The sequence below is a fragment of the Canis lupus genome, chromosome 6 (assembly GCF_003254725.2).
Source record: "Canis lupus dingo isolate Sandy chromosome 6, ASM325472v2, whole genome shotgun sequence".
Classification (NCBI taxonomy): Eukaryota; Metazoa; Chordata; class Mammalia; order Carnivora; family Canidae; genus Canis; species Canis lupus.
In genome coordinates this window covers 69,498,008-69,513,080 of record NC_064248.1, presented here as the reverse complement: position 1 = coordinate 69,513,080, position 15,073 = coordinate 69,498,008, and the positions used below count along the sequence as shown (strand labels likewise).

The window sequence follows — 15,073 nt, the reverse complement described above, 5'->3', positions numbered from 1 at the left end:
CCCACTGCAAAGCTGCTGGGGGCAGGTTGCCTGGGGTGGCCATTCATAAGAAGGTGCTTTGTTAGCAACTTTGCTATGAAGCTGCCCACACAAAGGTGCTCTGTGCTGCCAGCCACTAGGTGCTGCAGAAAACACGTACACACGCACGCACGCGCACACACACACACACACACACACGGATGCTCTCACACAGAGACACAGACAGCAGGGAGGAGCACACCAGAAACAGGAAGAGAAGCTCCTTCTTCCTGCCATGTTCCCCCCGCACCCTCTCTTGACAAAGCTTCGCATCATGTTAACTACAAAAGAAATTCTTAAAGGGTTCAGCTCCATTATCCCAGATGCATAATGAGTGGGTTTGGAGCTAGGGGACAATGAATTGATCATGGGCCCAGTATATCCCTTTGGCTATTTAGCTTCTGCATTCACTCTTGTACACACAGCTGACACTATACAACAATGATGCAACTTTATATTTCCATCTCACAAGATGCTGCTATTTATACAACTGAAGAAATTCTCACGCTTCACAAAATAAGGAGACACGCAGCCACAACTGGTACCATATTCACTATTGGCTCCTCTATTAATTACTCCCTGAATTCCATCTGTCCCATTGAATATTTTCTTTTCTTTTTTAAAGATTTTATTTACTTATTTATGAGGGACACAGAGAGAGAGGCAGAGACACAGGCAGAGGGAGAAGAAGGCTCCATGCAGGGACCCCAACGTGGGACTTGACCCAGGACCCCAGGATCATGCCCTGACCCAAAGGCAGACTCTCAATCACTGAGCCACCCAGGCGTCCCCCATTGAATAGTTTCTTCCCTAAATGCTACATTAATAAGGTTAAGTACCACCAACTAGCATAATAGAAAAGTGGGGAAAGAGAGAAGTAGCATGCACACATAAACATGTAACGGACAAAGAGGAGATATGTGGGGCTATTACAATCTCATTCCAGTAGTTGGCCATGGGGTATTCTAGATCTGCGGCTTCCTATGTTCCTCTACCCATTGTTTATTTCCCTTGCTCTCAGCCAGAAGCCAAATTGGTCAGTTACTTTATCTGGTGGAGTGACCCAAACCTTCATTCAGATGACTGAGTCTTCAATCATCCTGCTTTTTTTTGGGTGGGGGGCAACTGTTATAGCTTTCCATGAATGTTTGCTATTGGTCATGGAACTAGCAAGGAGCACCCCCAAAGAGATCCCTTTGCCATACGGCCTCCCCTTGCCTTCAGGTGGAGTAGCACCTACTCAATTTCCCTTTGGTAATTGGCCTCCATCGCTCCAGTCAGTAGGGTAACCCCTTATCGTTGGCATGTTCAGTGCTATCAGGACCCAAAATGGCCAGGTGGTGGTCTTCTCTTCAAGTTTAATGGAACCGCTGTGTGTCCCCTGGATGAAAGCATTCCTCTCTTCAGAACTAAGACCTCCATACTAGCAAAGCACAAAGCTGGTGGGACAGGAAGCAGAGATTCCTGAATGGATTATTAGATGCAACAGTGAGAAGAGCTGCTCCCATTTCCACTCCTTGTTCCCAGAACTGTGGATTCTGGCTATGGGCAAAATAATGCCACGTAGTGGTCTCTGACTCGAAGCCTGCCTGTACCCTGTCGAAGAGAACTCCCTTCTTTCAGAGTGTTGTCTCCAGATGGTGTCATACCTGAATCTTCAGTGAGCCATTCCGTCTTTAATTAGGCCAGCCACTCTCAGGTCATGGGGCATGTGGTACGTTCAAATAATTCCATGCACATATACTCATGGATGCACTTCCTTTGCTGTGACCTGAGTTCCTTGCTCAGGCAGAAGGCCATGATGGTAGATAAAGATTTCGGTGAGTTTATTGATGGTGATGCAGGCCAAAGCTTTAAGAGTAGAGAATACAAATCCATACCCAATATATGTGCCTGCTTCTGTGTGGGTGGTTTCTCCCACTCTGTGATGGGCAACATAATCAACCTATTACCAGTCAGCTGGGGAAGGGAAGCACCAATTCGTGGCTGGGTTTCAACGTCGGTCTCTGCTGTTGATAGACTAAGCACTACTCAGAGGTAGCATTAGCCAGATCAGCCTTAGTGAGGAGAAACAGGACCTGTTGAGCCCGTGGTCCCCATCCTGGCCCCCATAACCACTTATTCCCCCATGGGCCCACTGAGCAAGTGCTGGGCAAAAAGGCTAACCAATATCTACACAGTATGTTCTTTAGCCCACCCGATTACTAAGAGCCTCCTCTGCAGTAAGGGCTTACGGTGAGCCCTTACACGGGACAGGTATCTTTATAATCTGTGCCTATTCAGAGAGGATTCAGGATCTTAACTGAGCACGAGGAAATCGAGAAGAGCTGGGTAGTGGGACAATAACGAGAGATTATAAATTCAGGTTGGGCTACGCGGAGTTGAGATTCCTGAGGGGATTTCGAGTATAAAAGGGCCTTTCTGGAACTCAAGAGAGATTCTGAGATGGAGAAATTTGGCTGACAGTGACAGAGGGGCAGTCGTGGAACCCACAGATGGGGATGCAAGTACTCAGGGACGGTGCTGAACCTGAAGAGGTTGGGGACAGAACTCTGCAGAACAGCTGCAGTGTGATGTCAAAGAGAAGGACCCGGAGGAGGAGAAGATCAAAAAGGAGAGGCTGAGTGATGAAAACTTGGGGAGGGTGCAGCATCACGGAGGCAGAGGAAAGTTCTTAAAAGTGGAAATAATCAGGGACACCTGGGTTGCTCTGCCTTCGGCTCAGGTTCCTGAGGTCTCAGGATCGAGTCCCGCATCGGGTTCCCCGCAGGGAGCCTGCTTCTCTCTGTGTGTCTCTCATGAATACATAAATAAAATCCAAAATAAATAAAGAAAAGTGGAAGTAATCGACCATTGTATATATACAGGAGAGAGAAGAAAAATACAGGCAGAAAAATTCCACCAGATATGGCAAATTACAAGATCACTGATACCAGAAAAAAAAAAAAAATGTTTTGGGGCAGTGGTGGAAGCAGAAGCTGGATTAGGGGAAAGGTTCCCACACAAATAGAGGGCAGGGAAGTCAAGGCAGCGAATGCCACCCATTCACTCAAAATAATAGGTTATGAAATGAAGAGGAAAAGAACTCTATGTAGCACTTCTATATTTGCATTTAAAAGGGAATATAGAATTTTGAGTTGTTAGGATGAGGAAGCTTGAACATCTTATAAAACAAGGGAAATCACATCCATGCAAAGGAAGACTGCAGGATGGATAGAGAGGTGCGTTTATGAGTAAGCAAAATCCCAGAAGAGATGGAGTCAGTGACTCAATCACCAAGACCAAAGGAGTGGAGATGGGGGGGCAAATGGAGGTCAATTTGCAGGAAGTAAAGAAGGAAGGTAAGCTGGTTACCTTCCTTCGATGTCCCTTTCAGATTACAGAGCAAACTATTCCAATGACTGGAAAGTCTGAGTCAGCGAGACAGGACCGAAGAAAATCTATAGTTTTGAAAGAGCAGTAGTGGTGAACGGAGCGGGGAAGAAATAGAGAAATCTACTCATTTCACTTCCATCTTGGAGTCTTCTCTGTTCCCTCCCCTGGAAGTTAACAATATTAGTAACATAGGCCTATCTCAATTAGCAATAGAAGGCTTTTTCCTGAAACCCATATAGGGTAGCTCTTACATGGCACTTGTCATCTGCTGCTGTGCCGTTACTTCATTTCTTCCTGTGAGTCTTTCAAGAATTAACTTGTAACTCTTAAGATGAGAACTCTGTTTTTCCGTATCCCTCAAAGCATCGGCCAGAGTGGGTAACATTAACAGTGTTTCAGCAACAATCCCTGTACAACAAACCATATTAAACTTAGTGGGATAAAGTAATTTTTCCCCAAATTATTTACCTCACAGTTCTGGTGATCAACGTGGTGATTCTCACTTGGGGGTCAGTGTCTCCAGGAGTTGCAGTCAGGAAATACCTGCAGGCTCTCTCCCTCATGCCTCTGGAGCTTGCTGTGGGCCACTTGCTGTGACCTACCAGGGGCTGTTGGCCAGAAAACACATACGTGGCTTCTCCATGTGGCCTGGCCTTCCTCAGGGGATGGTGGCCGGGTTCCAACAGTGAGCGAGAGTCCTGAGAAAAATAGGCAGTTGCTAGATCACCTTTCACGATCTAGCTTGGTAAGTCACACAGTACTGTTCTGTCAAACTATTTATTCGAATTAAGTCACTAAGGCCAGCCCACATTCAGGGGGAGGGCCATCTGGACCACTTGATGAGAATTGTGCCAAAGGATTTGCAGGTACTACATACAGTAAGTGCTAATTATTATTTTTTCTTTAATTTTTATTTATTTATGATAGTCACACACACAGAGAGAGAGAGAGAGAGAGAGGCAGAGACACAGGCAGAGGGAGAAGCAGGCTCCATGCACCGGGAGCCTGATATGGGATTCGATCCCGGGTCTCCGGGATCGCGCCCTGGGCCAAAGGCAGGCGCCAAACCGCTGCGCCACCCAGGGATCCCAGTAAGTGCTAATTAGATGCCTGTTTAACCATTAAACATTTTGCAAAGGGCTCAGAAGAAAAAAAAACAGAGAATGAGAGTGGTGCAGCCTTAAAAGGTCTGACTAGAACTCAATAATAATGCTGAGAAGCCAATTAACCTGTAAAATATGCTACCTATGGCTGTTTGTTTTACAAGAACTTGCTTTTACAGTCTCCTTGTAGGATAAACTCGGGTTGTTTAGTCTACGAAGATAAAGTAGATCAGTGCTTCTACTTTCATGTGCTTGAGAATTTCCTCAGGGATTTTGTTAAAATGCAGATTCTGGTTCGGTGGGTCTAAGGGGTGGGGCCTGACGTTCTGCAATTCTACGCAAGCTCCCGGATGCTATGAGAGCTCCGCGGACCATACGGGATCAGCAAGCTAGAAGGAGGGAGTAAGGGTGACTGCGCGGCTCCTGCGCTCCGCGGTCCCTCCCTTCCCTGGGAGAGGCCCTAACAGCCAGGGGTATGCTCACAGGACCCTGACCTCCTGGCCAAGTGGATCCTTGACTCTGGCAAGGTTAGCCTGCTCTTCTGCAAGACTTTTAGAATAGAAATAAAGGAAGACAGTAATACTCCTCTCTTTGTGGCGAAGTACAGGACACAGGCTCCGGTGTTACCAGCCATGTGAGAAAGCCGGGCTCCAGGAGAAATGCAGAGATGATCCCGGCGCCAATCCAGTCCCCGGTGAGGCTCAGGCCAGACCCCCTTCTAAATTATGTGAGATATTCTACTGTTCCCCCTGTTAAATTCCCTTCTCAGTCTAAATTTGTTCCAGTTGGGTTCCTATCACTTGAAACTTACAAAGTCCTAACTAACATGGGGTGGGGGGTCGGGGGGCAGGTGTCTCCTGGGAATGCAGTACCTGCTGTGATGGAGGAACAATGGAAAACTTCAGACTGGATTAGTATCCAGACATCTGGGGCCTGGGCTGAGGAGAGCCTGTCCATTAACTCACGCTAAAGGTGTGTTTCTAACAAAATGGACAGACCACAGAGGGAGTTAAACACATTAAAAAACTAAGTCTTGGGGAAGAGAAGGGAACCGGAGAGTCTAGGAGCACCACGGCTGATGTTCTTTAGAGTGACCCCTGGGCCAGAGTGGAGGTCAAGACAGGAGCTAGATAGAGTCCTGCCCAGCAAAGAACAAAAGGGTGAAAATTTCCTGCGTTAGACACTGTACGATGTGCTTTACATTTATGACCTTATTCAGTGACCCCTACGAAAGTGTCCTACATTGCTCCTGCCAGCTGTCCCTGAAATTCTAGCAGTTGGCAGCTGGCACTTCTAGCCAGAAAAGGTCAGATCTTGAGAACATGAGACACATCCCATGAGCCTCACCCGGGAGACCCTATGACTGGGTATTCCGTGGGCAAATCTGGAAGTCCTCTGAAGTCTCTGAGGCTGCAAACAGCCTGGATGAAACAGTAAGCACCTTTTAATGACAGTTACCACTTTTCTATGTTTGAAGTACGTGGATTTTTCATAACCAGTGTCTTCTTGGTCTACACCTTCAACTGCATCAATCCCATCCATATCCAAGGGTCCACACAGTTAAAATAAACCAAATGTTTTATAGCACATTTCCAAAACATTTTTGCACTGACTGAGAGAAAACAACAACTGGGTACTGCCCAGGTGTACTGTCCGTGAATTGCAAGCCTTTCATATTTACATAGCAAGTGCAAGTGCAGATAGGGCAGGCAACAGGATGGCAATACTGGAGAACATTTCCTTTGGGGTACGTGCCCCCGGGTACAAGATGTGACAAGGAGGTCATGAGGCTGATTTCATTAAGCCAAAATGGACGCTGATCTCATTATTTTATAGCCATACCTTGTGGTATGTTTATAAAATATTTCTTTCACAAGTTAAAACAGAAACTGCTACAGATGGTTTTAATTCTGGTAAAAATCAATGGAAAAAGTTCTATGTTAATGCAACATTTGTTGTAGAGATTTCCAGAAACACGCGAGTCAAAATTTCAAATTATGATTCCCACAGTAACTGTAACTCTGCTATACAACATACATAATGGAAGGAATGTTATCAACATATACCATAGTAGAAAATACTCAGTAAGCAGAAACAAGCTGAGTTATGCTTGTTGTGGGAATCATCATTTTCAACTAGCTGAGGATATATAAAAATTGAAACCATAAATGCATGCATTATTTTATGTATTTAATTCCAATTTTTCTTGATCCAACTTAATCAGCTTTGCATCCAAACTACATTTCCCTTTCATAAACTGCAAATGAATGTCTTTCATAATTTCAAAATCCACATCATTTGGTTTCTTTTTCTCCTGCGGGCTGCCTTTGCTGAACAGCCTCATTATATCCTGTCCCTCCCCGAAAAGGTCAGGCCATGTCTGCCAGGACCCATTTATCTATTTTCCTTGTCTCCCTGAAGGACACCCTGGCAAGGGGCGAAGAAGACCGAAGAGAACAAGACCCACAGTAAGTAGCTTACACAGGTGAGTGCGTGCACCAGGAAGAGGGATGGCGGCGTCGTTAACTTCTCAGTTGGCGGCTTCCTAGGCCAAAATAAGGAGAATAGCACCGCCATATATTTATAATTTCCAGAGTGTTTCGTCGTAACATTATCTCATCTGATCCTCACAACAACACTGAGAAAGACAAAAAAGAAAACCTCTTAACCGTGTTCAGCTCTTTGTGATTCCAGAATATATTTAAGGATGCGCTTTTATGGTATAACTTAAAGTCTGGACTATTTAATTGCACTTACAATATTACCCACTTACCACATGCAGAGGATTTACTTATTATTGAAAGCAGAATATACTTTATGCAAAAAGATTATGGTTACGAGCTGAACATTTAGCATAGTTTAAGCTTTCTGCTTTAACTGTATTCTGAAAATTCAATAATGGAACAGAAAGAGAAATAACTGCCCTTTGAAACCCTGCCTGGGCAAAATTAATCCTGTATATTACATCCAGTATTACTTTTCCCAGTTTGGTTTTAACTAAGAAGGGCACCTTCTGCAGCCTCTGAAGAGGAAGCCTTTTACTTTCCAGCAGTCTTTACCATCAGGGTACGTTTCATTACATTCAAGCTAAATTACTTTGGCTCAGATCAATCATATTTCCTTCTGACGCTAAGTAGCTCCGCCCCACCACAGTGTCCCTGACCTTGTGGCAGTGTCTGCAGCGTGCTATGGTCAACCTTTTCTTGTCTCTTAGTGCTGCTATGACCTGGCTAGTCGGGAGTAAGTTTGCTTTTCCCTCTTTCTGTGTACAAAAGAATCCCTCTCCATTTTTCAGATAAAATACCTGAATTTCTCTAGCACACCAATAAGATCAATTAAAATGAAGATTCATAGCTGCCAAAAAGCCTTAACATCATTTGTTCTAACCTAAGAGACAGCAGTTAATCCTTTGCCTGTGAAAAGCATGACCATTTTGCATGTAATTAAAGAGTAATATTTTAAGTGTTAAAAGGCAAACAAGTCCTCAGGAATACTAATTTTAGGAGGTTTTATTGTGGAGGAAGAGTTGTCTTCTTAATGTTGCCTATGATTATAAATGAGATCTTTGTAATGAATAAAGATTTATTAACACATAAGTTCTGGAACAAAACCAGATAAGATATAAAAAGGTATCCTGTGGGACACACTTAACTTGCATCTTTTTCCCCCTTGTGTGCAAAAAAAAAAAAAAAAAAAAAAACCTGGGGCTGATGGCAAAACACAATCTCAATACTATTTCCAGTTATGAGAAAGACAGGAACATGGCTGATAAGATAAAAACATCAGTGATGAAGATAGAAGCTCTTGCACCGTCTCATAGACCAGAAGGGTCTTTTCTGCCTTATGTGGTGCATCAGTCAAACATGAAGGCAGGAGCATAAGCGTGTAATTTCCATACAGTCCATCCACTCTACGGATTATCTCAGAAAGACAGATCCAGCCGGTATATAAACCAACCAGGTTTACCCTAAACAGAATGAAACAATATTTTTCTTTTTCTTTTTTTTTTTTAAGATTCTATTTATTTATTCACAAGAGACACAGAGGCAGACACAGGCAGAGGGAGAAGCAGGCTCCATGCAGGGAGCCCAACATGGGACTCGATCCTGTGTCTCCAGGATCCGGCCCCAGGCTGAGGGTGGCGCTAAACTGCTGAGCCACCTGGGCTGCCGTGAAACTATCTTTTTCGATATGGAAACTGAAGAGGACATAATCAATTCTTAATGATCACAGAATGCTTAGAAATGAAAAATGAGAGTTTGTTTCTCTTGAGCAGTCAGTAACATGAAATTTTCAAAGGCCTTACATTTTCCAGATAAACTGACAGCAGGTAAGGTCCCAAAGACTATCAGTACTGTAAGTTAAGGAACCAATTCTTTCATATTTACTTATGATTAAAGCTGCATAATTTCATGAATGGCTGATGGTAAAATATTAACACATTAAAGATCAAACCAAAGGAAGACTGAGAACAAGGTAAGTAGGTCCAACAACAGAAGAGTATTAAATAACTTACTGTACATTCATAAAATGGATACTGTGCAACCGTTCACAATGTGTTCTGAAAAATGTCCAAGGAGAGGGAAAGGGTTGATAACATATTGTAAAATGAAAAGCAAAGTTACAGAATGAAATATTCTATATGATCTCTATTTGGGGAAAAAATATAGAAAAAAAGACTAGGAGAACACACACAAAAACACTGAAAGAAGTTACCTCGGCTAGTGAGCATTTAATGTGTTCACGTTTTTTTTCTTTTCTGAATGGAAAGAAGTTAAGATGGGGGGAAATTTTTATTTTCAAAAATAGCCATTAAATATACACTGATCTTTGTCCCATCTTTTTAATAACACACACAACAAAAAACAAGTATAATCAGTGCCACTTAGCATTTGCATTAACAATTATTTTTCTTTAAGTTATAAAATCAATAGTTCACTCAAATTTGGTTTCCTATACTTTGTGCCCAATTCAACAAGAACAATGTATTTTTTTAAAAAGTATAATGACATTAAATTTTATCCAAGGTGGTAGTCTTCCATGTAGTCTTCTTCACACATCATGTCTAGAAAATGAACTTCATATGCTTGATTCCGTACGTTTTGAAGAAAACCATTATAATGAGTGCCCACAATCCCAGAATAAAACCCCCAGGAGGATGCCAGTCTTTCAGTTTTGGTTTCTGCAAAACAAAGAGGACATGGTAAAGTGAACAATGGATCAGATACTGATGGAACACAAAAATTTCAGTCTATATTTGACGGGGAAGTAATTTAGCCAAATTAAATGTATTAGGATAGCAACAATGACAAAAAAAACTTCTAACTGGGTAAATATTTCAATGTGGTTCTTACAAAAATCAGTTTCAGATGCCGTTATGTTCCTTCAAAGAGGCTTCCCTGCCTATCTAGCCAACCGATCGCTCTCTTCACCCGAGTGATTCAGTAGCCTAACAATCCTTCTTGCTTTGAATTTATATATTCATTAGTTTGTTGGTTTTGTCTGTCTCTCCTATTAGACTGTAGCTCCATGAGGGTCGGAGGACCCCCTCCTAGCACCCACCTGCCACAGTGCCTGGCACACAAGAGACAAATATATATATGATGAAGTCAGTGGGAAAACAAATGCCCTCAATTCCATTTGTTCTAATATTCAACAAATAATTGCTTGGGCACCCATACCTTTGGTCATATTAAGCCCTTGAGACAGTATGTTCCTTACTCCATTCTCCCTATTTAAAACTCACAAATTGAAATGCCAACTCCTCCAGAATTTCTGACCTGATATATTCTTTTCTTTGAATGTATAGCTCCTTCTACTCTTACATCTCTCTAGTAATATAATTATCTATGTCATTTATCTCCCTGCAAGCTTCCAGGGGGCAAAGTCTGGCTGAGTCCATTTTACATCCCCTTGTCTACTCCCTACCTCTCAACACCCAGCCAAGTGTCTTGTATATTTCTTTGTCCAGCGAGGAAAGACAGACCAGTCCTCTCCATTTAGTTGTCATTGCAACAGCTACATTATGTCCCTGAAATTGGAGGCCGAGGACTATGATCTTTTTAAGAGTTGGACTCATAAAAACTCATAAACTGCTGGCCAATATTGTAAGGTTAGTTATGATATGAGAATCATATTTTTTTTAAAGATTCATTTATTGAGAGAGAGAAAGAGTGGGGGTGGGGTGGGGGGGACAGAGAGAGAGAGAGAGAGAGAGAAACCCAAACAGACTGAGGAGAGTACAGAGCCCTACATGGAGCTCCATCCCACAACCCCAAGATCATGACCCAAGCTGAACACATGAGTTGGTGGCTTCACTGACTGTGCCACCCAGGCACCCCTAGAATCATACTTTGGAGTAGAATAAAGTGAAGAGGAACTGTAATCTGAAATTTGCTTTAGTCACATGTAAACTAGCCAAGAAAGGTTCATAAATCTCTTAAAGGGATCTGTATCTTATACTTTGGTTTTCCATACATAACCAGGATACCTAATGTTCTTCTTTTTCTTTTTTAAGATTTTATTTATTTATTCATGTGAGACACACAGAGAGAGGCAGAGACACAAGCAGAGGGAGAAGCAGGCTCCCTGCAGGGAGCCCGATGTGGGACTTGATCCCAGGACCCCAGGGATCACACGCGGAGATGAGCCACCAAGGCTTCCCCCTGATCTTAATCCTAAACTCATCACATTACAAAGGGAAAGGAGACAGGCAGGGAGGAAGCAAGGCAGGCAGGCAAGCTTAAATATTAAACAAATCAAGTCAAATCAACCAGAGTTCATCAGTAAGGGCCATGCTAGTAATACCCTGTCACATTTCTGTAGTTACTTAATGTTTATTATCTATGCTGTAAAATATCTGATGGTTGCCGAATGTACACAACATTATAAACCCACTAAAAGAATTCAAAAGCATATTTTGATACAATGGAATTCAATTTTTCTTTTAATTTTATAAATGGAGACGTTACCTATGGAAATGCCTGGTTTTCAATTAGGTGATCCTTCTGCAACTTCTTCCTTCTCTTCTGAAGTTCTCCTCTCTTAGCTTCAGTGATACTCTCCCCAGGTTTTTCCTCCACTTCTCTATTCCTTTTCAGTCTTCTTTGCTCCTTACATGCTAGTGTTGTCTAGAGCTCTGCCCTCAGACATGGACTCTCTCCCTTTATATAATCTCTCTGGGTGACACCTGTAACCTGGTTTTGACCTCTGTCAGCCGGCTTAGGATTCCCAAATCTTTATCACTAACATGGAACTCTATACTAATCCCTAGGGTTATGTACAATTAACAGACATCTCTATTGGATATTCTAAAGGATCACAAACTTTACTAGAGCCAAGAGCAAATTCATTCCTGAGTCCTCCACCTGATTCTGTTCTTTCTTTTCTGTTTTCCATCTCTCCATCCACATGAGGGCCATCTTCATGTTGCCCAAGTGATAAAGATGGAAGTCATTCTTAGCTCCTTCATCTCTCAGACCTTCCCAATTCCATGGGTTACTAATTCTTACAGGTTTTTCTCCCCCATCATGCCTGTCCTTTCTAAGTTTTCTCCTGCCTTTGCCACTACCCTAGTTCCAGCTCTTATCATTTCTTGTCAGGATTACTGAAATAGTGTCCTAACTAGTTTCTCTTCTTCCAAGATGCCCTCTCTTTTCCATCTGTCAATCATATTGCTGCTAGACATATTTCCCTAAAATACAAATATATATTTGTATAATGTGTGTATATATATGTATATAAGCCTCATATGTATGAATGTAGGTATTGTTGGGTTTTAAGCACACATTACTTTTGTAATTTAAAAAACTAAATAAATAATTAAAAAATGAGGGCTCGGTGTGGTATGGTTCAAAGAGCATGGGACTTAGAATCAGCTGCTTTGGCTCCCATGTTTAGTTTTAACACTTAAAGCCCATGTTACCTGTCAAGCCACCTTGCCAGGCTGAATTTCTCAATCTATAAAATGGGCATAGTAACATAAACCTCCTCGGAATGAAATGAAGGCACAACTCTAGCAATGATGTATTTGTTAAAAAAGTAGTCTATAAACTACCTGTTCCTACCTAGAGAAGTGATGATATGAAATGCAAAGTACTTTTTAGGTAACTTTCTTTTGTGTTTGTTAGTTATAAGGAACAATGTTTTAAACAATCCGAGTTTTGTTATTTTAATTTGTATACATCTCAATTCAAAATTAACTTGTCAACCTAACAGGAAAGAAGTCCACCTTACCATTTTCATCTGGATGATAAAAATTGGAGTTTTAATCAACTACATAATATAGACACAACTGACGATACTGTTTACAGTGGTTACATGCCACTCTCACTCTAAGTCTATTCTCACCTCCTTCCAGAAATCTCCTCAAACACCAATTCTTCCTCACGTTATCTTTTTTTTTTTTGAGACCACCTCATCCTTTGTTATGAGGCCTATTTACCCCCCCCCTTTTTTTTAATTTTTAATTTTATTTATTTATTCATGAGAGACAGAGAGAGAGAGAGAGAGAGGCAGAGCCACAGGCAGGGGGAGAAGCAGGCTCCATGCAGGGAGCCCAATGTGGGACTCAATCCTGGGTCTCCAGGATCACGCCCTGGGCTGAAGGCAGATGCTCAACCGCTGAGCCACCAAGGCGTCCCACCCTCATATTACCTTCTATTCAAAACTCTACAATGGCTGTGATCATATGTGAAATGATGATGATGACGCAGTTGTTTCCCTCTAGTATCTTACAAGATGGTAAGTCCGGTGGCATTTCAGATGGCAGAGCTTTTGGAAGTCTCAATGTTCTTTGTGAAACACTATAAAAAATCTTAGTTTAATTCCAGTACAAAATCTAGATTAATATAAAGCATAGTTCTATTAAAGATAGGTAAGGTAAATATCACAAGCATGTGACAATGAAAGGCAAGTGGCTGAACTATCCATGATTGACTACTGTTTGTTTTTTGTCATGTTTATTTTCTATTAGTCAAACAATTTGTAATCCATACCAAAGGGTTGAAAAAGCAAAATCAAAAATTACTTTTCCATAAACAGGGAAAAGATTATCATTATTATTAGTGAAAGCACACCTTTATACAATAGTTTGCGGATGTTCCTTGGAAATTCAGTTTAAGAATACTGACCTTATCAAGGAGATTCACATTTTCCCCAATAACCAGGAGTCTCTGGTTTATATGGTATTTAAACACACACACACACACAGAGGTTAATTTTTAAAATTTTAAATAAATGTTGTCAAAATCTGGCCTTAAAAAACAGGCTATAATATATAATACAGATCATTGTTCCATAAACCAATTTAATGAATTTCAGTGCTAAAAGATTTAAAGTGAAAAATAAAATAAAATAAAATAAAAGATTTCAAGTGATGTGAACTTTCAGAGTTTAAAAATATTGTAACTTTCAGGTAGTACTTAAACTAGCTCATGCTTTAAAAAAAAAAGGTGAACATAATTTAAGCTCTCTGATTCATTAGAGATTACTGAAATAATAATCAAGTAGTTAATAGCAATCTTAGTTCTGCAGCTTTAGAAACTCTAGTCACTTTCCAATGAGATGGATTCCTTGAGACCACAGTTGTATCATTAGATCTTAAACTTAGAACAGTTGTCAGAAAGAAGATAACTTTGGGATCTCTGGGTGGCTTAGCAGTTGAGCACCTGCCTTTGGCCCAGGGTGTGTTCCTAGAGTTCCGGAATCAAGTCCCAAGTCAGGCTCCCTGCATGGAGCCCGCTTCTCCCTTTGCCTATGTCTCTGCCTCTCTTACTCTGTGTCTCTCATGAATGAATGAATAAATAAAATCTTTAAAAAAAAGAAGAAAGAAAGAAGGTAACTACAGCTTCTTTGGAAGTCACTATTATTTCTTCTAAGATTGGTCCTGGCAGCTATTTTAATCTATTATTCCAAAGACTGACTCAGAGAATTCTGGAGGCACTGCTTCCTGGTCCTTCAATGAGATGTGTCCCATATTTAGACTATTGATGCCCAGGAAAGGACCAGTGAGAAGAGCAAAGTGCTAGAGCTTTGAATGTAATAATGGAGGACTAAGAAATGTATGTAAGGGATCCCTGGGTGGCGCAGCGGTTTGGCGCCTGCCTTTGGCCCAGGGCGCGATCCTGGAGACCCGGGATCGAATCCCACGTCGGGCTCCCGGTGCGTGGAGCCTGCTTCTCCCTCTGCCTATGTCTCTGCCTCTCTCTCTCTCTCTCTGTGACTATCATAAAAAAAAAAAAAAAAAAAGAAATGTATGTAATCACTCCAAAATTATAATGGAATTTTGTATTTACTTACATTATAACACTGTACAGGCTAACAAAAGCAGCAAATCTCAGCTTTCAAAATGGCTATTTGCAGTTGCCATATTTTACTGTATATTCATTACATATTTCTGATTAACAAAGAATGGCAAATGAATTATTAATTAAATACAACTTGGACTCTTAGCTTAACATGCCATTTACGTAGAATCATCCACTGCAGCCTTGCCCATCTTTTCAGGAAAATACATATAAAGGCACGGAAAGACAAGAGTACATCTTACTAAAATGAATTTAACCTCTGGATGAGAA

General features: G+C 41.5%; 1 protein-coding gene across 1 annotated transcript in view; it reads right to left on the bottom strand.

The window, feature by feature from the left end:
- Window positions 1-9,208: 9,208 nt before the first annotated feature.
- PIGK (phosphatidylinositol glycan anchor biosynthesis class K) overlaps window positions 9,209-15,073 on the bottom strand; it is a 107,186-nt gene continuing 101,321 nt past the window's right edge. Inside the window, exon 11 of the mRNA XM_025417946.3 lies at window positions 9,209-9,678. Coding sequence (XP_025273731.1) covers window positions 9,562-9,678 — 117 coding nt within the window. The 3' untranslated portion in view covers window positions 9,209-9,561. The remainder of the gene's footprint in view (window positions 9,679-15,073) is intronic.